Source organism: Drosophila erecta, unplaced genomic scaffold (assembly GCF_003286155.1).
Source record: "Drosophila erecta strain 14021-0224.00,06,07 unplaced genomic scaffold, DereRS2 tig00000219-arrow-pilon, whole genome shotgun sequence".
Taxonomy (NCBI): Eukaryota; Metazoa; Arthropoda; class Insecta; order Diptera; family Drosophilidae; genus Drosophila; species Drosophila erecta.
This window is the reverse complement of record NW_020825213.1, coordinates 1,219,119-1,244,179: the sequence shown is the minus strand read 5'-3', so window position 1 is coordinate 1,244,179 and position 25,061 is coordinate 1,219,119. Positions and strand designations below refer to the sequence as shown.

The window sequence follows — 25,061 nt, the reverse complement described above, 5'->3', positions numbered from 1 at the left end:
TTGAGTCCCTAATACCCGGCAGACGCTCGCTTTATATAGGCCCCGGCTGGGATTTAGTGTGCCCAGCGTCTGCGTGACATTTTGATGTATTCGCGTGGGCAGCCTTCTGGCTCCAGGGTGACCCTCCGCCCGCGCATGTTGGCGCGCGAGCTACCACCCATCGGTATCACACACCACCTCTCCCCCTAAACCACCGCTTAGAAGACATTGAACCGGGAAGCAACATAAACATTAGCGGCGAGTCAGCCGCCGACATCCGCCCAAAAAGCTGACACCACATTTCTTGTAGACAGGGCAGCAGTGCATTTTCAAAGACATACTTATAAACACATTTTTGCTATATCAAGCACTTCGTTTCTAAGAACGAAAACTTTGTAACACAAATATACATTCATTTTAGCTTATATTAAATAAAAGAATAAAGACAGAATTCATTCGATTGCCAACTCTGAGCATATCCACAAGCGTCTTCATTTTTAAAGACTTCCCACAGAATAACAAAGGAAGCCAAGTCAACAAAAGACCACACACGGAATAGCAAACGAAGCCCAGCCCAACCCACAACTGCAGAATAACACCTACCGACGACTCCCCGGTGGTGACTGGCGCAGCCGGAAATTGGAATGGATAATACAATGTTAAACTTTATACTAATTTTATCGTAAGTAGTTGTGAAAAAAAGAGTGAGGAAATATGTTAAAACAGAATAAAAAGTGCAAAAAAATCCTAAGTGATACATAAGCCGCCTTAACAAACATACACATACACTTATACAAAAAAAAAAAAATCGACACCTAACTAAAACATAAATATGCTGTGGTCGTGAAAAGGGACGTGAAATTCGTTTCACGGTCGTTTGTCGGCGAAATTGATTAAGTGGCGAATTTTACTACGAAAGAACACCAAGCCTCGCTTTAGTCGGAAACGTGCTTTTTCTAGACCCAAAAAGGACTTTAGCTCATACAAATTTGTAGGCTCTGGGTATTCCTTTATAGCCTTTACTTTTTCTGGGTCGGTTTTCGCAACTTCATTGGTGACAATAAATCCCAGATATTCAACGCTTTGCTTAAAAAAGATGCGTCTTCTCATTGGATACCTTCATGTTGGCATCACAAAGGCTTTTTAAAACCCAATCTATATGCTTAACATAGTCGTTTTCATTTTCAGAAAAAATAATGACGTCACCTACGTAAACATAGCATGATTTGCAAAAATGTTCCCGTAAGACGTCGTCGATCGCTCTTTGGAAGATGCTTCCCGCATTCTTCAACCCGAACGGTAATCGACAAAATTCATACTTTCCGCCGTTAACCGAAAAAGAGGTCTTCTCACGGTCATGCTCGGCCAAGTATATCTGTTGGTAGCCGGACTTCAAATCTAACGTTGTAAAGTACTTGGCTTTTCACACGTTTGCCAGTATCATGGGGATGTTTGGCATATGGTACTTATCAGCGATGGTTTTTTCGTTAAGTTTCCAAAAGTCTATAACCAAACGCTTATTTTTGTTCCCCAGGTCATCATGGATATTTTTGTCCACAATCCATGTTGGATTGTTGTACGGTGACCTTGAGGTTCTAATAATGCCTTTCTGCAGTAAGTCTGCGACTTCTCGCTTAACAAACTCAGATACACCCATGGGGTGCGGGTAAAATTTGGAATATACCGGCTTATCGTCGCTTGTGCGAATTGTGGCAACAACAGAAGTGTTAAACGGCAGTGCCTCGTTAGAGGATGAAAATGCCTTAGATCTGTTTGCGAACATATTTCGGAATTGAACTTTTTACGTTAGTAAAATTTACATTGTCGTAATTATGATGCTGAAGCTTTTTAGAAACAGAACCATAATTTATTGTACCTTTCTCTGCGTCGAGTTTTGCTCCCACCTGAGCTAAGAAGTAAAAATCCTATAATACCATCGAATGGTGTAAGCTCGTCTAAAAGAAAGAACGGAGATGTTTTTCCAAAAATAATCATTAAGCATTTCTGGTGAACTCTGTTAGAACCATGAATGGAACTAACTGTGAAAGGGGAATCGACCGGCACCACATTTTTAAGCTCCTTTACGGGCTTGATGTAGAGAACTATTTTGTTGGGGCCTATTCTGTTTTTTGTAAAAATTGGGGTTCTTCCCTTGGCCATCTTCGACCCTGCTATATTTTCCATGCGGCTCCCTTGAGCGGTTTTGGTTCTTTCGGTGCTCATAGGTGAGTCCTCCCAAGCCTTTGCATATGTGGCAGCAAAGGTAGTGCGGTCTATGGTAGCCTCGGATTCCCTAGCTAAAGCCAAAGCTGAGAGCAAATCCTTGGGCTGCGTTGGCAAGACTATGGCCCTAAGGCCATATCTCTATCTAACATCCTCTCTAACTTCATTATTAAACATAATGGCACTGTCCGGTTCGTGTGTCATAACGATCTTATTCGTTATTAATGTCAATCGCTTTTCTACTTCGTCGTAGTATTCCATTAGGCTAAGTTTTCCTTGCCTAACTATTTCCCTGCCTAAGGACACGCAACGACGTCCGCGTAAGTGCAGTCTAATCGAGCAATAATGGCATCGAAATTTAAGACTGTGTTATGCGCAACCAGTAACCTTCTTGCCGATTCCCTGATTTTATTTCTGATGATCGAAACGCCTGGTAGTGTTCCTCGCTACCGTGATACGGTTTGAAGATCTCGTATGCATCTACGGCCGACTGCCGCCATGACACATAGTCATCCTGTTCTCCCGTAAAATCTGGCATGGTCTTAACTATGTCAAGCTTGACTTCACACCGAATGCATGGGTCTACGGTTCTTTTCTGCTTCCACTTGTGGTGCTTCTACGCGAAAGTTTTGCATTTGTTGTTTCACCTCGTCCAATTGTGACTGGAACGCCTGCTTCAATCTAGCTTCCTGCTAGGCTAAAGCCTGGCTAACAGCTCCAGATATAATTGCCTGTAACTGGGCAGCGTCCATGTCTGTAATGTTATCTGTCGTAGTCGGACGAAAGCCTTCTGATTCTAAATCCCACCTGTCGTCACTATCGCACTCGACCTTGATATCTCTATATGCACCTGCACCTCATTGACCATTGGTTGGCACCGCACACTTAATTCTTTCCGAGCACAGTTGATCGGTTTTCGCGAGGCGGCGCTATTTACGACGCAGCCGATGGTATCCAAGACTTTGCCGTTCGGTTTTCGGTATGGGCAAAGCGTTGGAACATCGGCATCAATAGCAGTAAATCCACCAACGTCTGCTTTACTCTAAAGCGGAGAACGCCACCGACCGTCCATATCGAGGGAGCCCCCGTACCACAGCAGAACGCAGCAAAGTACCTTGGAGTGCTGCTGGACCGCAGACTCACATTTGCCAGGCATGTGACTGCCATCAGAACACGCTTACGTGCTAAGGTGGCGAAGCACTACAGGCTACTCTGCTCGCGCAGTAAACTGTCACTCTCCAACAATTTACAAACAGATCATAGCACCAAACTGGAAGTACGGGTGCCAAATCTGGGGCTTGGCATGTGACAGCCAAATCGAAAGGATCCAAGCTATCCAAAATAAGGTCGCAAGACTCATCACCGGCTGCGAGTGGTTTGTGCGAAACACCACCCTGCACAGAAACCTAAACACTCGCGACGGTATTTGACGAGATAAACCAGCACTCGAGTCGATACCATGACAGACTGGAGCGCCACAGAAATCGACTTGCCAGCGCTCTATACAGATCTCGCCCACCAAGGAGGCTCAACAGAAGGCAACCGAGGGATCTCATTTGACTAGGGCCAGCAGAATCTGAACCCTATCATAAATTATTTGTTATCTGTGATTGTTTTGTTATTGCTAAAATTTTGTTAAATTGATGAAGCTAACTAGACTATAGTTAGCCGGCGCGCCCAAATGGGCTGAATCAATACAGAAAAAGGACATCAAGGGGTTCCCAGATTTCCCCGTAAGCCTCAATAAAGCTTTAAGAAAAAAAACGTATCAAACTTACATGGTTTCTCTTCTTAACTACCCTGTTAAGATACTATGTTCTTAATAATCGTCGGGCGCCAATTAGCTTTTTCCTCCGGTCCGGATGTCTTCTGCGACTCCAGACGCTGGGAATGTCTTCTTCCTGAGTCCTCGGTGTGTCCGGCTGCTAAGCCAGAGAGTGATGACTTGGGAATGTCTTCCTTCGGAGTCCACGGTGCGTCCGGCTGCTAAGCCAGAGAGTGATGACTTCTTATGGAGATTAGGATGGAGGGCGTGACTTTGCCCCCTTGGTCGATCGCTGGCCGTTTGGCTCAGCGAGAATGTTCAATATAAGCAAATGGTATTTTTACGGCCAAGTGCCGGAGTAGCTGTTCTTTATTGTTAAAGTGCTAGCTTAAAACTCAATACAAAGAATCGAGAAAATATGAATTTACCCTAGCTCCAATGCATCACGCCATAAACCCATGGTCGGCAAGCCGACTCAGCATTTATGCAGCGCAATTCGGTACCCCGGATACTGGGTGTCCGATTGCCGCTGCTGACCGTTCTTAGCGCGGACTCAGTTGAAGCGCATCAGCGTTGTTTGTATGAAACTACTTAGTTGCTAGGGCATTACGAACGTAAACTATGTGGCTGCTGACTCAAATATATTGAGCGTTCTATTAGTTGTTAACTTATACATACGTGTACAAGTGACGTGTAATGTACTTGTGTGAAATCAATCGCTGATAATCACTGCCGTAGGTTAGTAAGGCCAAGTAGCACATCACTATTTTCATGTGTACATATATATATGCGAAACAATCAAAACAATATACACATACACAAATATTTCAAATGCAATATATAAAAAGTGTAGTGTACCTGAGTGGCATCAATCGCTGATAAACCATTGGCGAAATATTAAAGGGCTACACCACAAAAATATATATATAAATTAATTTCCGTTTAATTAAAAACTCAGAAACTTTATTTCGTTGTAGTTTTTTTCAACTCCAAATTGTGACTAAGCAGCGACGCGGTAGAGCTCTCCAGATCTGGTTTGAACTGACCATGATCTACAATGTCAGCAATTTGTCGTCAAGGGCCGAAAATGCGCACGCAAGACAAACTGCGGACTGTGCGACGTTTTGAACGGATGTCTGTTTATTGAACTGAACAGTGTATTACAATGTTGCAGTTCTTCAGTTGGGTCGGCGGGTGTTTAGTTTATTGAACTAAAGCAATGTTGCAATATTTTCTTGTTAAATGTTGTTTTGTATTATTAGCTGTAATTTTATTATTTATTGATTCGTTGGCTGCTTATATTGTTTTGTATTAACTATAGTTAACTCCCCCTCCTCCTCGAGCTGTTGTTTTTTTTTTTTTTTAAATATGGAATATTATTAAATTCCGGATTAATCTTTTTGGGCTGTGATATTGTATTTATCGGGATTGTATTATTTAATTTTTGGGGAGCTTTTCTTTGTATATGTAGAATAACTTTTTCTTTTGGTCGACAAAGGAATTTTGCAGTAGAAATAATGATAATTATGATGCAAATAAGTGTGAGAATGGCTATGCCATTAGCCGTAGAGTGCGTCGCCAATTCGTTTAGATGCTTTGTATTTTTAATTTGGTGAGTTTCTAATGCTTTTAAGGATAGGACTTGTAGTCGCTCGGCTAATTTTGGAGTCATTTATATTAGTGGTATTCCCTGCTTCATAATTTTTGTTTCTTTATTATTAAATTCTTTGCCCTTTATATAAATTTTGTCATTCCAAAAGTGCATTATGTGCCCATTAGATATTGAGTTATATTATTATTGGTTGGGCCATTAAAATTATTAAGTAGAATTATGCTCTTGTCGATTTCTTCTATTTTTTCGATATGTTCCGCGTTACTAAAGTCACACAGCGATTCCTTTCCCTGTACTAGCTTAAAAATACATTTTGTGTTATTTAGGTTTACAATATTGTTCTTATTACAAATTTTTAGATTATTAGATAATTTACAATTTTTTGGTATTTTTAACATTTGTTCTTTATATTGGAATATTTCGTTACTTTCTAGGTGTACAATGGAATGATTTTTAATTACAGGCTTGATTAAAAGGTTTTGATATGTTGTTGTTACTTGTTCTGGGATTTTGACAATATAAATAATTGATGTTTTATTGTGGAGGACCGAGACATCGACAAATTCTAACATTTCTTCAACGGACAAGGAAGTTAAGTTGCTTATATTTATATTTATATTTCTTTTTCAATTTCTATTTCATTTAAAAGTAATGTGCTTATAATATTTAGTTGTGCCCATTAAATGGCGTATTTGACATTAACTATTTCTTCTTTCATTAATCTAACCTGATTCGGTAAACTTGTCGCTATTTCATTATTAAAAGAATCGTCACGTTTTATTGAATTTACCAACATATTTGAAACTTTAGTTAAATTGTTTATCCTATTCTGTAGTTCGATATTTATAATTATTTGATCGTTATTATTTGAAATAAAGTCGTTTTCGATCATTTCTTTTTTCGTTATTTATTATTTTCAGAAGTTCGTTTTCGATTTGTTGTATATTTATAATATGAATAAGGTTTTTGGATGATATTTTTATTTTTCCTTCTCTATAAATTTGTATAGTATGCGCGTCAGTGTAATTTGTGATATCCATGGTTGCCATTACCGATGGCAAGACCATTCAAATTAAAAGATACCTATGAAAGAAAAATTTGTTTTATTAAACAACCAAGTTTTTTGGCGGGCATGGGCCGATCCCTTCATGATCGGATTGATACCCGCAGTCGGACGACAGCTGGTAAATGTGATTGGTCTCTATATTTTTTTTTATATATTTTTTATTATTTTATTTATATTACTTTTTTTCAGAGTGAACGGACTTAGGCTTAATTTCTAGGAGTTTTGCGGAGCTTTTTTAGTATTATATAAAAAAAAATAATTTTTTTTTGTTACGGAGTGTATTGAGTAATTATACTCATAAACGGATCTGTCTAATAGTTCTTCAAATGTTCGGTGAACCTGTTTTTCGGCAAAAGTGGAATGGAATCTTTCTATTTGTCCGTTAACTGAATTTTTATAGGGAGGAGCTTTGTAAATTTCGATGCCTAATTTATCTTTTAACATGAAGGTAACATGAAGCTGAGTTAAATGATTTTTCATTATCCATTACTATAAATTTGGGTACGCCGTAGTAAAACAAAATCCGTGCAAGGGTTTTTTTTATATCTTCTATTGATTTTGAATTTATGTTTTTGCATAAGCTAATTTGGAAAATGTATCGATTGCAGTCAGGACTACTTTTTTTTCTGTCGAGAATATGTCAATACATGTCCATACAAATAACCATTGAATGTTTTTAACGCCCAACACATGGCTAACAATTCCTTTTTGACTGTTTCATAATTTTCTTCTGTTTCGGATAGGGTTCTAGATATGAATGATATTGGTCTATCGTTTTGGGAAAGTACTGCTCCTATTGCATAGTCTGAGGCATCTGTAGTTTGGACAAATTCTTTATTAAAGTCGGGATATTGTAAAATGACATTATCGGATATTAGGGTACTTTTGATTTTTTCGAACGCCTCCATGGCTTCACTTTTGAGTTGGATTCTTTTTCTAGCTGAAGCTGATTTGGAAATACGACCGTCTTCTCCTCTGAGCAATGTTGTGAGCGGTCTAGCTGGCGATGCGTAACCCATTATAAATCTTCTATAGTAACTCGCTAATCCAAGAAATGCTCTTAGTTCTTTAACTGTTTTTGGTTGCGGATAGTTGGCTATTGCTGCTACTTTTGTCGGATTTGTTTCTATTCCTTTATCGGATATAACAAATCCCAGAAACTGTACTTTATTTAAAAAAAAAATTCGCATTATCTAGTTGACATTTTATATTAGCTGCATTTAAAGTATCAAAAATTAAGTCAAGGTTTTTATAGTGCGTTTCTTCGTCCTGGCTAAAAACTATTATGTCGTCAATGTAAATGTAACAGATTTTACCTATGTGTTCTCTAAGGATAACGTCGAAGGCGCGTTGGAATACAGAGGGTGCGTTTTGTAGTCCAAAAGGTAGTCTAGTAAATTCGTATTTTCCGTAATTTATGGAAAATGCCGTTTTTTCTATGTCGCTCTCTTTTAGCTGTATTTGGTGAAATCCACTCTTGAGGTCAAGGACGGAATACAATTTGTTATTGCCTAGTTGTGCTAATACTGTGTTGATATCTGGTATGGGGTATTTGTCTGCTATTGTAACGCTATTTAATTTTCGGTAGTCAATTACCATTATATATTTTTTTATATTTGAGGTATTTCTGGTTTTTTAAATTTCGAATAAACCGGAGTATCTGTGTCTGTGCGGATTTCTGCTTTGACTCTAGTGTTGTAGGTCAGTTTTTCGTTGGGCTCAGCAAAAAGGTTGGGGTATTTTTTTACAAGTTGGCTGAAGTTTGTTTTTTGAGATTCTGTCAGGTGAGATTCTGGTCGTGGGATTATTACGTTCAAATTTATTTTCTTGTATTGGGATACTCATACCATTTTTTAGTAGCATTAGTTTGCTTTTGATGTCGATTACAGCACCTAATTCTTTTAGGCTGTCGCTTCCCAGTATAGCGTCCAACGTCTTTAGTGTTGGTAGTAGGAAAAACTTTGGTTTGGGTCGTTGGATAAGTTTGCCATCTTGTAATGGGTTATTGTAATGTTGCCTCCTACAGAGACTGCTTGAAATGGATTTTTGTTTTGTAATGGATTTGGGACGAATTTGAGCTGGATATAATTTCTATTTGAACCGGTGTCTATTAATATGTTAAGCACTTGGCCACTCCTCAATCCTCAGTCGGTTACTCTAAAAAATTTAGATAAGTTGATATTCTTGGTCATTTTCCTCAACACGTTCAGTATAGTCTGACAAACTTTCATCTTGGTCTTGTTGTTCATCCTGGCTTGCAATTAACTGTTCATATTCGTCAAGTGTGCTATTAGAATAGTCAGTGTCTGTTTGTTCGTCTGTGCTTGTTTGAATGTTAAAATTTCTTTGCCTTTTGTTAGCGTCGTTTTCTGTTGTATTTAGTGTTGGCGGTCTTTTTCCTGCTTCTATATGAGGGGGCCTATTCATATAATTTATTTGTCTTGTTTGAATACTTCTGTCAATGTTTATAGGTTCTGGTTTTGGTTGAGGCTTGGCAGCCAATGGCCGTGGTAATGGCTGTGGTATTGGTTGGTACATTAGAAATTGTGGGTTAGTATTTTGTGCGGTCTGGGGGAAGAATGTTCTTGTTGTTGGCTGTCCAAAGTTATTATTAGGTCTGATCGTGGCATAAGGATTTCTTGGTGGAACCATTGGTCTTTGTTGGGTATTTTGGTTTTGAAGAAGATGTGGTGGAACTGTAGTAGGCTTTGGTGGTAGATTTCTATGTGCAATAGGCTATCCCTTAATCGTCGCGTGATTAGTTCGATATGCTTGATTTTCAAATTTCAAGCACAAATGGAGGGCTGAAGGTAGGTCAGTGGGCTCTTTGATGCCCAGAAGTCGTGGCAAATATCCACGAAGTCCTCGAACAAAGGTGTCTAGTGCTTTATCCCTAAACAGCTTGGTCATAAGTTGTTCTGATTCTGCGCATAATTCCATGCAGCCAATTTTATTTAAAATCAGGGATAAATGTTTGTATACTGCGTGGAATTCTTCAACAGTTTGATTTGCAGCTTGGGTTATTATTGTCATTTAATATTCAAGTGTACCCAAATCTCTCTTGTCGGCGTAGGGTAACAACGAAAAATCATAATAAATAAAATTTTTTTTTGGAACATGCATCCATATTCCTACTCTTTCAACACAAATAAATTATTTTAATTATATGTACATACATACACTAATATCACTATATTACAGAAATTTTTTTAAATGTCAAAAAAATTAACACAAACTATAAAACAAACAACTCGTTCCGTATTAGGATCACACACATTACCAAAGAGAGTCACACGATCAGTTGCTAAAACAAACACCCTTCCCGTAATCCAACCTATAAATATGGATTCAGGCAACGCCATCTCATCCTGAATTAGTGTCAACGTGTGGAGATTATAGTGGAAGGCATTTACACCATTAGGAATAATGGTGTTGGCAAGTTCCTATAGAAAAGACTGTTTGCACGAGAAATTGATTAAGTGACGTCTTTTATTTCCAAACAGTATAAAAGTGCGATTCCAAAAGTGCGGTTTTGGAAGCAGTTCACGGGCTTATCCGTAATGTAATCACTTATCAATGCGTGTTTTCCACCTCTTGATCTTTGCGTTCGGATTGGATTTCGATACTGCAAATGTCAGAGGTTGGTGGTCTTTACCGAAGATGTTAACTTCGGCAATATAGTGCCGCAACTTGGCCAGTCCCCAGACTATGGGGCCTCGCTATTGATGCAACATCTTTAATGAAGCATCTATAATAGCTGGCCAAGCCCAAGAACGACCTTACCTCAAATACATTTTCGGGCTCTGGGAATTCTTTTATGGCCTTGCTGCACCATTTTTGGTGACTTTTCCGCAGATACCAATCTACGTGTCTTACATGGGCATTTTCATCCTCTGAGAAGATGATTACATCGTTAACGTAAAAGTAGCAGAGCTTGCCGATTTGCTCCTGCAGAATATCGTCAATTGTCCTTTGAAAGGTGCTTGCAGCATTCCTGAGTCTGAATGGAAGTCTTCGGAACTCATATTTCCCTCCGTTTACTGAGAATGATGTCTTCTCACGGTCGCGTTCAGCGAGCGTGATTTGGTGATAGCCAGATTTCAGGTCGAGTGTCCTGAAGTACTTGGCTTTTCCCCAATATCATTGAGATAATAGGTTGTCAAATATCCGCTTTTTTGCTCTTTATTCAATGCTTTATAAAAAGTGTTACAGTGATCGGATTTAGTTCAAATATGCGCCGTTTTGTTCGATAATCTGTTTCCATCTAGACGGCAACTTCATAATACCTCCCTCGTAGAAGCCCCCCTCCTTATTTGCGAAGAACTCGGACAGCCACTTTTCACAAACCTCTTTTGAGTTCAACTTTACACCACCAAGGGCATTCGCCATGGACAGGAACAGGTCCTCCCATCCGAGCTCCCGTAGCTTCTGACGAGTCATCAACGAAGTGTGTGGTCTGGCGTTGTCCTGGTGGAACACTACACCCTTCCTGTTGGCCAATTCTGGACGCTTCTGGTCGATCGCCTGCTTCAAGCGGTCCAGTTGTTCGCAGTAGATTGTAGAATTAAGCGTCTGGCCATATGGGAGCAGCTCATAGTGGATGATTCCCTTCCAATCCCACCAAACACACAGCAAAACCTTCCTGGCCGTCAATCCCGGCTTGGCCACTGTTTGGAACGATTCACCGGCCTTCGACCACGACCGTTTTCGCTTGATATTGTCGTATGTGATCCATTTTTCGTCGCCAGTCACCATCCGCTTCAAGAATGGGTCGAGTTCGTTCCGTTTCAGGCATATCGCAGGCGTTGATTCGGTCCAGAAGGTTTTTTTGCGTCAAATCATGCGGCACCCAAACATCAAGCTTTTTTTGTATCCAGCCTTCTGCAGATGGTTTAAAATGGTTTGGTGACTAACTCCCATCTCCTTGGCGATGTCACGAGATGCCACATGCCGGTCTAACTCGATGTATTCCATGATTTGATCGGTATTTGTCGTCACAGGTCTTCCGCAGGCTGGCTTATCCATGGTGTCGATTTCACCGGCTCTGAATCGTCGAAACCATTCCTCCGCGGTTCCAAGTGATACCAGTGAGTACCATCCCCCAAAACACCATTAATCTCACGGAACGCTTCTCTAGCGGATTTGCCTTTAACGAAGGAAAACTTTAAAATAGCGCGAAATTCGGCGTTTGTTAACTCCATGTTTACACGTCTATAACTGTTGAACGCATCAACAGTTGAACTAATCAAGCATAGCGTCGTTTTGTAGGTTATGTCAAGACCTTTCAAATTATGTATAGTATTGCCAGATACGAGCTCTGTAGCGCTTTGTACATAGCCGCGAAATTCAAAAGACAAAAGGGCGGAAGGGAGATATTTGCCAAACTAATATTTGGCATGGGGTATCTGTCGGGTACCGTCCTTTTGCCCGATTCATCGAAGCCCTTTTTGTCTGCGACCCATACGGGGTTATTTAAGGGGTCTTCGACTTTTAAATAATGCCATCTTTAAGCAGCTCTTGGATTTCGCCGTTGACGAAGTCAGCTGTTCCCATGGATACAGTTTTGGCATAAATGGGCTCCTCATCAACCGTCCGGATGGTGGCTACCACCGACGTCTTGTAAGGGAGAGCCTCATTAGGATCAGCAAAGGCTTTTTTCCTACTTCCGAGCATTTAAAAATAAACACCCTTAACCAAGGGTGGTGCGTCCGAGCAATCTACGTTGGTGAGATTAACATCAAAGGCAAATGTGAAAATCTATTTTTTCAAGTTTGGTAGTATAAAGAAGGTAGCTTTTAGATTAAAAATGGACACGAAACATTTTTTCGTGATTGTAGTCACACCATGAATCGAATACATTGCAAATGGGGACTCAACCGGGCGTACACCTTTCAACCCCTTAAATGGTCGTATGAAATTTTTTGCCGCGCCCGTGTCAATCAGGAATTTCATGTCGATCCCTGCTAATATTCGTCTGATGACGGATAGCAGGGACTTCCCTCTAAAAAATTGATAGCATCAGAGTCGTACTCCCGAATAGCGTCGTCGTCTACCTTTCCTGCAGCACTGGAGGCTGCTGTCTTCGGCCTTGGTTGACCCTTTGTCTTTTGTGAGGGGCCGAGCGGGCAGACGCAGCCGGCGTCGACTTTTGGTAAGCCGGGGAGCGGGATAGTTGAATCATCTTCGACAACGACGGGTCGACGTCCATGGGCTCCGGTGTGTTTCCTTGAGCAATCTTATCGCTTCGTGGGGCAGAGTTCGTTTGTGCCTTGTGTTGCTTAGAAAAGTGCGGGTTCTTCCCAGCACTTCCCTGTGAGTTAGCCTGTGGAGGGTACTGTTAGCGCTCCTGCACTTTGGGGAACTGCTTATGGTCCCTTTCTTCTAGGCTTTTTGCGTGGTGTGGTTGGATTCCACTTCTTGCGCCAAGGCGTTGGTAAGCAAGGTGATCTTTTTCTCAACTTCGTCGTAATATTGTGGGAGTGTTAGGATTCTCTGTCTGAGGGTGCCTAGCTCTTGTTCGATAACGTGTATCGGGCGTTTGTAACTGTAAGTGAAATCGAGTCGATTTATGATCGCGTCGAAATACAATACAGTTCCAAAAGAGGATGGGACAGCGTCGGCAGGGCCTTTAATTTTGCTCTTGATAATGACAACCGCCTGATAATGGTGTGCTATTCTCATAGTTTCTGAACATATAGTATGCGGCTATTGCCGCGTATGTTTCCTGGGTCCCCAAAAATTCTGGTAGACATTTAACTGCGTCCAATGTCTCGGTACAATTTACTGCTCCCTCAATTTTTATTGGTTGGTAAACCTTAATTTGTGGAGCTTTTGATTGTGCAGGGGCAACACTTACAGCCACGACTCGGTTGGCTAGTTTCTGAATTTTTTGATTCAGTTCCTGTTCCCTAAGTTGGCTTTCTACAACTTTTACTTGTAGTGCTGCTATGACCGCCCTAATTTTTTCCGCGTCGAAAGACATTTTTTTTTAAGTGTAAATGCGTTAGCACCGACCTTTTTCAGTGTAGAATTTTCTGCTGAATCTTCGCTATCATACCCTGAGAAGCTAGCGTATTTTGTAGAATTCCTATACCCCCGGAATCAATAGCTCATGAGAAGCTGCGTTTGTTGATATTCAGGCCGTTCTGCTTATGGGGGCAACTTGCATGACGAGGGGGTTGCGGGGTCTGAGTCACCGTTTTGAAAGCATTCACCGAGGGCTTGCTGAACGGAGCGGCTACCTTGCCAACCAACGATAAGATGATGGGCTCGCGGGGGACGGGTCTCCGCTGAGACAAACAAATATTATATAAAAGACTAAGGAAAATTTCCACAGCAATGCTTGTGCTGCAGTATCGGGTAGCAAAGTGGAGTGGGGCAGAATCAAATGCACACAGTTCAACATAAATTGCAAAGTCAATGAGAATTTGAAAGTTGGTATTTCCTCAGCGTGTTGCTGGAATAGTTAAATTTAAATTTGGTGATAATAATAATATTATTATTATTATTAATATTATTATTATTAATAATATATAATATATTGTAAAACAGATTATTAATATAAACCACAAAGTCAATCAGAATATTAAAATTGATACCCTTTCAGCGCATCGGCAGTGATATATATTATAAATAAAATTTTTCTTTTAATAATGTTTTATTACTTAAACCACACAATTAGAATTTTTATAGCGCGTCGGGTATATATAATAATTTATATAACAATAATAAATATTATATTATATAATAATTATAATAATAAAACGAATTTGTTAGTATAAGTTATAAAACATATCTACTATTTAATGCATTATTATAGAAATGCAGATTTTATTCTTGCAGTGTAGGGTTCTTTTTATTAAAACCACAAAAATATTTGAATATTTTATTGTAAATGCAGAATCTGAAGGGTTAGTTTGAGTATAGTTGCTCACTTACATATTTTTGTGTCGTTGATAATGTTTTAGTTGGGTGCCAATTAATAAAGTCGGGGTGCTGCAGGTGAACGTCACAAGCCGGCTGCCTGATGTGGTCTTCACGAAAGTTGGCTGCGTCTAGCCAACTATTCTCCTCTCCAGAGTGTTCCTCGCAGCTGTCTTCTCACGGTGTCGGGGGAAGTGATCCAATAAATCCAATTATAGATTTATGAAGATTATGATGGCTTCCGTCTATTCGACTTTACTAGGACTTTATCACCGACCTGGAACACTCTGTTTTGTCGAGAAGCGTTTCCTCGGTTCCTGGTCATATCTTGGGGGATTTTTTTTTCCTGGACGTCTCGTTGAGGATCGTCCGGGTTTGCTCGCATAACCTGAGCCGGTTTCTTGTTAACGACAGAGTGAATAGATTTGTTGTATCTGGCGGTGGCCAGCAAGATCAATTCTACCGTGTCACTTATGCGTTTGTCAATTTTCAGGCATCTGGCAGGTTCGGCCAGCGTGCTAGGCCTGTACAGACACTATGGAGGGGCGGTGGTTTTCCTGCATGGCCACTATTGTGTGTGATTTCAATTATGGTTCATTGTCGCAGTAGATGGCCTTAGCTTTGGGGAACACATTCATCAGTTGTAGCAGGGGCGGTTTCAAATCGTCTATGGTTCTAGATGGAATAGGCTGTACCATAGAAAATTTAGAAAACTTGTCTATGCAAGTGAGGAAGTATTTTCTGTCCGTTGAGAAAATATCGATGTGCAATATTTCTCCTACATGCGTCGGGACTGGAGTCTCGCCGAGCTCCTGTTTTCTCGGATGTCTGTCCTACTTTGTTTTGGCGCATGTTTTGCAATTAGCGGTAATCTCGCTCGTCATTTTCGGGAAGTAGTATTCAACGTGTGGAGATCATAGTGGAAGGCATTTACACCATTAGAAATAATGGCTAGTTCCTCTAGCAAAGACTGTTTGCACGAGAAATTGATTGAGTGACGCCTTTTATTTCCAAACAGTACGAAAGTGCGATTCCAAAGGGAGCGCGCCTCTTCCAAAATTATTTGGTTTTGGAAGCAGTTCACGGGTTTATCCGTAGACTCAATCATGTGAGTGAGCGAAAGCTCACTGGGAACCGTGGTTGCGCACGATTCTGATTTGTTGTCTGGAAAGGGCATCTGCAACGAGGGTTTTTTTGTCGGGATTGTAAAAAATTGGCCCACCGGACTCAAAAAATTCGCGCCAATTGTCAGAGGTCGGTAAAGATGTTAACTTCATTGACCGCGTAAATATAGTGCCGTAACTTGGCCAGTGCCCAGACTATGGCTAACAGCACCCTTTCGTTGGTTTCATGTTAATCTCTCTGTCGCTCATCAAACGTTTTTTTATAATCTGGTTATCTGAGGATGACATCCTCAGATGTCAGGATATTACGTAATTTCTCGAAGGCACGTTGCTGCGCTTCGGAAAATTTTACTTGAATATTCCTGGATCTGTGCCTACTGACACTCCCATTCTCGGCCTTTAGTATATCTGAAATGGGCTATCTATAAATGTCGCTATTGATGCAACATATTTAATGAAGCATCTATAATAGCTAGCCAAGCCCAAGAACGACCTTGCCTCAAATACATTTTCGGGCTCTGGGAATTCTTTTATGGCCTTGCTGCACCATTTTTGGTGACTTTTCCGCAGATATCCTCATATTTGCATCGTATAGGCTTTTTAGAACCCAATCTACGTGTCTTAAATGGGCATTTTCATCCTCTGAGAAGATGATTACATCGTTAACGTAAAAGTAGCAGAGCTTGCCGATTTGCTAATGCAGAATATCGTCAATTGTCCTTTGAAAGGTGCTTGCAGCATTCCTGAGTCTGAATGGAAGTCTTCGGAACTCATATTTCCCTCCGTTTACTGAGAATGATGTCTTCTCACGGTCGCGTTCAGCGAGCGTGATTTGGTGATAGCCAGATTTCAGGTCGAGTGTCCTGAAGTACTTGGCTTTTCCGAGATTCCCCAATATCATTGAGATATTTGGCATGGGGTATCTGTCGGGTACCGTCCTTTTGCCCGATTCATCGAAGCCCTTTTTGTCTGCGACCCATATGGGGTTATTGTAGGGGGTCTTCGACTTTTAAATAATGCCATCTTTAAGCAGCTCTTGGATTTCGCCGTTGACGAAGTCAGCTGTTCCCATGGATACAGTTTTGGCATAAATGGGCTCCTCATCAACCGTCCGGATGGTGGCTACCACCGACGTGTTGTAAGGGAGAGCCTCATTAGGATCAGCAAAGGCTTCCTACTTCCGAGCATTTAAAAAAAAAACTTATACTTATACTTATAACTTATCACCGCCCTATCGTTAAGAATGTTTCACACACAATCTAAATGTCGAATATGTATTTATATGTATTCATTATTTTCTGCCGCTATCTGTTTCTACAATTATTTTTTAATATACTCGCCCTTTAGGGTTTCATTGTATTGTTCTTCTAAGTTTACAAGTAATGCATAGCCTTGTCTTTTTTTATTGTTTGGCACGCAATTAATTGAATTAGCTTTTGTGCAACTCCGCTATTTATATTCATTTCAGGGTGACTTTAATACTTTGAAGTGTGATACTGTTTATTCACTATAACATTTCCAAAACGTAATAAGCGATAGACGACTCTGATAATAGACCTTAACACACTAATTACAGGATTTTATCTTTCCCTCCAGGAACTCCTTCAGCATAAATCTGTATGTTGTCATTTAGATTTAGAGCTTCAATTTGTTAATAGCCGAACTGCATTTTTTGTGTTGATATAAGTCAGACTCAACGAGCGAGTCGCATCTTTCCCTTTTGCTTTCCGATATTTTGCAACTCTATGTGTGCATATTTAAATACTACGTTTTTTTTATTAAGATTTAACTTAAAAATATTATCTAATATATATATTATGAACTTAATAATATTTGAATGGTTCAATTTTAGGAAAATAAATCATGTACTCTGTCATTATTTTTATAGATATGTTGATGAACTTCTTTATTGGTCGGGTCGCAGAATGATATTAGACGAATACTTGCAAGGAGACTTAACACCTAGAAGGTTACCTTCTTCTTGGGTAACGACTCATAAGTATGTTTTTCAATCAGATGATGGAAGTCTATCAGTCTTGGATACAACCACAAACTTAGTAAAAGTATTGGTGACAAATCACACCCTTCGCCAACTAAATGTTCGAGGATATTTATGTTCCAACAATCTTAAATATGTATTGTTCACGCACAATGTAAAAAAAGTAAGTGTTCTCCTAAATGTTCTATTTAATAATAAACAAACTCTTTTCGTAGAATTTTCAGAAATCATTTACCGCATTTTATACTATTTATGATGTAAACAATGATCACCACACGCCAGTAAAATTAAAAGACTCATTAAAGGTACAAAGAACTCGTCTTCAGTATGCGGCTTGGCTTGGCAATACGACTGCAATTATATTTGTAGTGAAAAATGATATTTTTATCCGACAATCACCTTTAGTGGAGGAAGATATAAGAATAACCTCATCGGGACATGAAAACCAAATATATAATGGCGTTCCTGATTGGCTTTACCAAGGTATAATATATTTATCTACTAATACCCCATATCATATTATACATGGGTGCTACGTAAAATGCTTTAGTTTGATATAGTATAGTATAGTATCGTATAGTAACTTTTTACCACGCCCACTCCAACGCCCACAAAGCGCCTAAAACTGACACGTCCAGACTTTGAAAAAATTTTGAAATTATTTTTAATTTTATTATTTTTTTCCCCAATTTCTACCGATATTCCAAAACATTTTGAAATTTCTCGTTTGCACTTCCACTAGAGTAACGGTTATCTGATATTCGGGAAACTCGAAACTCTTTTTGTTTATTACAAAGGATGTAAGTTCACCGTGCTGACACTAAGATAAAACTGACCTTCAAATGGTGAGTGACAACAATTTCAAAATGCTTAAAGATAGAAAACTATAAAGACTTACCTCGGTAATCGCTTCCATCCAATTTGTACCTTTGTTTGTTGAGAGAAAAATGTAACCTGTATAAATACCGGTAAAATTTAACAGAGACCTTAAATATTTAGAAGGTATTTTTGATTTTTTGATAGATTCTACTTTTGTTAATATAATATCTCTAGAGTAGAGATCTGAAAAATTAGCCAGATCAAATTTGTTAATCCTCGGAAAATTTGCCTTGCGAAAACAGTTTCTATCAACAGTTGATACTTTGTATGCAGTTAGAAGTAATGTTTTTGGTTTGACTTCATTTTATTTGTACTTTGGTTTTAACTTCTTTTCTCTGCATACGCACAGGCTTTACTTATCATTGAATTCGTTAACTCAAATTAACACTTAATTTAAATTCACTTAAAAATCATGGATTTGAAATGTAATAAAAATAATAAAAACAAGAGAGAATGCTATAGTCGAGTTCACCGACTATCAGTTACCCGTTACTCAGCTGTCCTCAGGCTCTCTCGAATTTTTCTTCGAAAGCCAGTGAGAGATCGTTCTAGAGCCAGCAGTTCTCTTGTACGCATACAGCGACAGTCGACAACTCTATGTGTGCAAGTTATGAGTTTCTCTTCTGTGTTCAGGAGTCTTCCTTCTCAAGATTAGGTATGATCGCTGCAGTTAGGAAGATTACGTTGGAGGGCTTGACTTCGCCCCCTTAGTTATCTTGCTAGCCTTGTGGCTTAGCATCCCAATGTAAATAAGTACAAAGTGATTTTACGGCTACGCGCCGGAGTTATGCTGTGCTTTATTGAGCAGCCTTTTTAGAACTGAAGTACAGACAATATTCTTGCTTAGTCTACCCTACGCGACAATGCATTTTGAAATCATCACGCCACCAAGATATGAGCGGCAAGCCGACTCAGCATTCCTTGCGGCACAGCGCGACACTCCAAATGGGAAGCGTCGGACTTCTACCGCCGAACGGTCTCAGCATAGAGCGCTGAACTCCATTATGGCGTGTCAGCATTACTTTGCGAGGCTACTTAGTTGCTAAGGGAATGTGAACTTGATGGGTTGTTAACTATCCCCCCCTCAGGCCTTTGACCGTCCTCGGTCAAGCTGTATTTGTCGATGGACCGCTGCATCTCCTCGGAGGCTCGTCTTCTCCTTAACGCCAGGTAAAGTAAGAAGGAGCCCATCAGGCCAACGTTCAGGATGACACCAGCTGCGAACCAGACCCTAGGCGAGCCTGCAGATTCAACTTCTTCCTTAAAATTTTGGATGGAGCGCAAGTTTTCACTGTTCATTCTGTGCAACAGAGGGATACTGAGCACCGGGTCGTGGCCGATGATATTAACTAGTGGAGATCTGACGATTCCTGGTTGCTTGCTTAGTGCCTTTCGGATGTTTACAAATTCGGTACCATTGATGGTTGCCGTTTGCTCGAAGGTCACCAGGTACGTTCCCTCGATCAGAATCTCTGGCCCACCATCTGTGCTGACGTGGGCTGTTGCTTCGTTGATTATCACAACACCGTCGTCAACCAGCGTTATTGCTTGCAAGTGGCTGGGTTGTGTGTGGCATTGTGCAGAGTTTCCCGCATGGAGTGAACGCGCATATGATTTGCGCCGGGTCCGTTCGCAGAACGTGTGGTGTGTGGTCTCAATGCATCCTGTGACCGCGAAGGTGTCATCTTTACATTCCGCCAGTGTGTTGTCGTCGAGGCGTAGGAGAATGTGTTGATGGGAGACTGGGTAGACAGCGACCTTCTTGCACCTGAACTTAACCCTTGGGTAGGCTATTAGTATATGGATGATGTTTGCGGACTGGAGGACTCTAATTTTAGATGCTTCTATTACTATAGGAGTGTCTTGTTCGACAAGCGATTTCAGATCGGCATGATCAAGGATTGTGGGGTTTACTATATTTGACTTGGCCAGCGTAATGGTAAGAATCAAATTTTGGATTTCTGTGGAAAGCATCCTATTTCTTGCCAATAGTGCTTCGAATAGATGTGGGGTGTCAACCAAGTCGTTTTTTCGGGCTTTAATTATCTTATTGATTGTGTCGGTTAGTCTATCGATTTGTTTCTGGGTTTCTGAGTTGATGATTATCTGCCTAGAGTTAGATTCCACTAGCTGAGCCTCCGTTATCTTGATCTTTAGAAAATCGGAGGCATCAGGAGTACCCGCCACTACTTTCAAGGCTGTACCTAAGAAGTCTAAGCTCCTGGCAATCCTGTGGTGAACATTAAGGACGGACAACAACGTTCTCAGGTGATCTGTTGCAACCTCTAGCAACTTACGCATGTGGGACTGGGGAAAGGACTCGGACAGTTTTTGTGTTTCGTCTATCATGATAGCGTACTCGGAAAGGTTAATTGAATGTTTCAAGAGGTCACGCTGTTCAAACACCAGCACATCCCCATCTAACACGGGAATGTATTTGGCATGCGAAAAGTCGGTGATCCGAGCATTCACTAATACCAGGGGCATTAACATCATGAGGGTGAACTTGGAAATTAAAGACAAGGTGAGACTCCGGTGCTCGGGTTTTCCTTAACGTAACTTATTAACTAACTGTAAAGGGAGCGCTTACTTGAGGTTGTCCTTATGGACCACCCTCCCCTTAATGAGGACAAACGTTCCTAGGTCTGCTTGCACCTTTTGTTCCGTGCATAATCGGGCCAGCTTGTTTTCTAACCTCTTGTTGTTTTTTACAAAGACCTGTTCTCCTACCTCAAATATGCGGTTTTGTCTGGTCGGGTTGCATAGTCGGCTTATGGCTTTTGCATAATACGGACGTTCGCGAGTAAAGGTCTTCTTGTAGTGAAATATCAACAACTCTTTTTTAATCTTACTGTGCACGAGCACAAGTTCTATTTTTAGCCACTGCACAGCGGTGGTGACAAACATTTGCGGTACTTATCATAGATAAGCTCAACCGAAACGACGCTTTGTACGCCCCTCGCCTGCGCACTGCGCAAGCGTGAGGCTGATACCGTTTGATCTTCGCTCGAACTAGCGAAGTTGTTTACAGTGTGTTATTTAGGAAAAATAATATCAGTTGTAATAATGGATAATAAAACAGTGACTCACTCCCTATCTAGAGAAAGACTAGCGGAGATGAGAAAAGTAGCCGGAGCAAGCCCTGCAACAATTCGCACACAAATATCAAAAGGCGCAATATCATCAAATGATACTTTACCGCCGCAAGCGATGTACACTCTCCCATCGGTAACAACTAGTAGTAACACCAATGTTACCTACACCATAACTACGACCCAAGCTAACTGTAGGACTACAAGCTCATATACTGTGATAGCAGCAGCAAGTTCTAGGTCCCCAACAACGTCTCTTGGAATACCTACGATTTCTGAATTAGCACCTCCCATCGCTCGAACAGCGAATGTTCCAATCAGTCATACCTGAGGGCAGGAAACTTAAGGGAAACAGGCGTCGCAGCTGCAGAAGATACCATCTAATGTTGAGACACCCTCATTGTCTCCACTTAGCAATAACCGATTTGCAGCCTTGGCTGAAGAAGCAGATCGAATTATGCAAGTAAACCTGACTGAAAGTAGTTCTGATGAAGAAGAAACAACTCCAGCTGCTGATAATGGAAGCAGACAATCTTCAAATGCGGTTAAGCCTCCAGCCATTTGTGTCCCAAACATCAACAATCCCCACGCACTGGAACTGGCGCTGAATTCGTGTACTGGTGAGAGCAATTATACTCTACGAACTTCGAAATTCGGAGTGTCACGGATATACACGGTCAATTCTGAGGCCTTCCGTGCCGTTGTAAAGAAATTAACTTCTCTTAATTGTAAGTTCTCGCATCATCAACTAAAAGAGGACAAAGTCGTGCTCAAGGGAATGCATGCAAGTGTTCCCAAGGAACAAATTAAGAATGCATTTGCTGATCTTGGTTACGAAACTCTCAACATATATTGTCCGAGAAAAGGAGACTGGCAGAACGAACAAATCTGTGATGGGGATGACGAAGCGGCTATCAACCACAAGACCAGACAAAACCTGTTCTTCGTTAATCTAAAATACGTCTTAAAAATTTCTGAAGTTCTAAAGGTAACGCAACTTGGAAGACACAGAGTCACCATAGAACGTGCTCGTCGCAGGAAAGAAGTCCTCCAATGTCTGAGATGCCACATTTTTGGGCACTCCAAAAACTATTGTCTCCAGGATCCAATCTGTGGCAAGTGTGCTGGGCCCCACGCAACTGGCTCTACGCTATGCACGAGTGACAATTATTTGTGCATCAACTGCGGTGGTAATCATGCTTCAACGGACAAAAACTGCCCTGTCAGAATTGAAAAAGGAAAGAAGCTTAAGCCAAACCCAAGGCTCCCTACCTTTGTTGGTCAAGGCAACGCTGTCAGCTCTAAAAAAGGTGAAAGCTGTACTCACGGATTCATTCCGGCTGAGGCCATCAGAAGTAATATTTCATACGCCGATATTGCACGGCCCAAAGGTCCTCAATTTGGATCATCTGCGACACCACAGTGAACTAGACTCACCTCAAGACTTAGGCCTTGGAAAAAAGTTTCGGGCGCTGGAAAGCGCCATCTGAGATATAAACTCGAGAATGGACAAAATGTTCAAACTAATAGAGGAGACTGTGGAATCCAATAAGGCTTTCAGAGAACTAGTTCAGATCCTCATATCACGGACGTCAAAATGACCCTACCAATAATAAAAATCGGATTGTGGAATGCACGAGGACTAGCTAGGAACTCTAAGGAGCTTCAGCTTTTCCTAAGAATGGAATATATTGATGTCATGCTTGCCACTGAAACACACGTGCGGGAAGGACAGCGCATTTCTCTACCTGGTGCTGGAAACAGCAGAGGTGGAGCCACTGTCATAGTGCGCTCCTCCTTGAATCATTGTCCCCAACCTCCAATCTCAACCAACGACCGGCAGGTAGCGAGTGTGCAGCTACAGACTTCAGAGGGAACGGTTACTTTAGCATCGGTGTATCTCCCACCCAGCGAGCGTTTGATAAAAGCGAATATTGAGTCACTTTTTTTAACACTTGGTGACAAATTTATAGCAGGTGGAGACTACAATGCTAAACATCGTTGGTGGGGAAACTCAAGAGCCTGCGCTAGAGGCAAACTCATACAGGATGTAGTCGCAAACGGCCACTACCAAATTTTGGCAACTGGAGAGCCAACATTTTTCTCCTCCAACACACAGGTAGCGCCATCTGCATTAGATTTTTTTGTAACCAACGGCTACTCCATGAACAGATTCAAGATCCGAACTCTGCACGATCTGTCATCAGACCACACCCCTCTCCTGGTTGAACTACATGCCATGCCACTGAAGAAGCCTCTACGCTCCCGTTTCCTAGCTCCTGGTACTCATATCGAGACTATTAAGGATCACCTGTCTGAACTAATCGACTTAAACATAGAAATTCAAGGTACAGAAGGTATTGACAACGCCATAAGCTCATTTATGGAAAAACTGATAGAAGCAGCAGCACATGCTGCACCGAGTACTCCACGCAATGTGCAAGCCTTTGTTCAGCCGTTCCTACCTTTTGCAATAGTGGACCCTCTTCGCCTCAAACGGAAAGTCAGAAGGGAGTTTGCAAGGACAGGAGATTTCCGAATCCAGCAGATCTACAGAAGGCTATCTAATCGGCTCCATAAAGTGCTGACCCAAAGAAACCGTCTGGTGGTTGGTGCCGCACATCACAGGACAAAGCAGAAGTGTTTGCAAGCAACTTGGAGGAAAGATTTAAGCCACTCGCATTTGCCGATGCGAATCAGTGCCGTTTGGTTACGGAGTCTCTTGAAACGCCATTTCAAATGGCACTGCCCACGGATCCTGTCACTCTCGAAGAACTGAAACAACTTGTTTCCTTGTTGAAGTCAAAAAAAAGCGCCGGGTCATGACCTTCTCGACAACAGAACTATAAAAGTCCTACCTGAGCAAGCTCTGCGATTTCTGGTACTCATTTTTAACAGCGCTTTACTCGAGGGTTATTTCCCAAAGGTCTGGAAGTCTGCAAACATAATCCTGGTACTGAAACCAGGGAAAAAGCCAACAGAGGTAGACTCGTATAGGCCAATCAGCCTCCTTCCTTCCCTTGGTAAAATTATGGACAGGATAATTCTTAACAGAATGCGTGACGTTGAGCCTGTAGTATTGCCGATACCTGATTTCCAATTCGGATTCCGGAGGAATGTTCCGTGGAACACCTGAGCAACTCTATAGGGTTGTCAATTTTGCGCTAGAAGCCCTAGAAAGGAAAGAGTATGCAGTAGCAGCTTTTCTAGACATCCAACAAGCTTTTGATAGAGTGTGGCATCCTGGTCTTCTGCATAAAGCAAAGAAAATACTAACACCCCAGCTATATCAGCTTGTGGAGAGCTTTTTGTTAGGACGTACTTTCCGTGTGACGACCGATGGATGCACTTCTTCCGTTAAAGTGATCGAAGCTGGAGTACGTCAAGGAATCGTGTTAG

At 41.1% G+C, this 25,061-nt stretch overlaps 1 protein-coding gene across 1 annotated transcript in view; it reads left to right on the top strand.

Annotated features, from left to right (window-relative positions):
• Nucleotides 1-25,061, top strand: part of LOC26526453 (inactive dipeptidyl peptidase 10) — a 64,011-nt gene that overhangs the window by 28,697 nt on the left and 10,253 nt on the right. Inside the window, exons 2-3 of the mRNA XM_026982810.1 lie at nt 17,581-17,854; nt 17,907-18,174. Coding sequence (XP_026838611.1) covers nt 17,618-17,854; nt 17,907-18,174 — 505 coding nt within the window. The 5' untranslated portion in view covers nt 17,581-17,617. The remainder of the gene's footprint in view (nt 1-17,580; nt 17,855-17,906; nt 18,175-25,061) is intronic.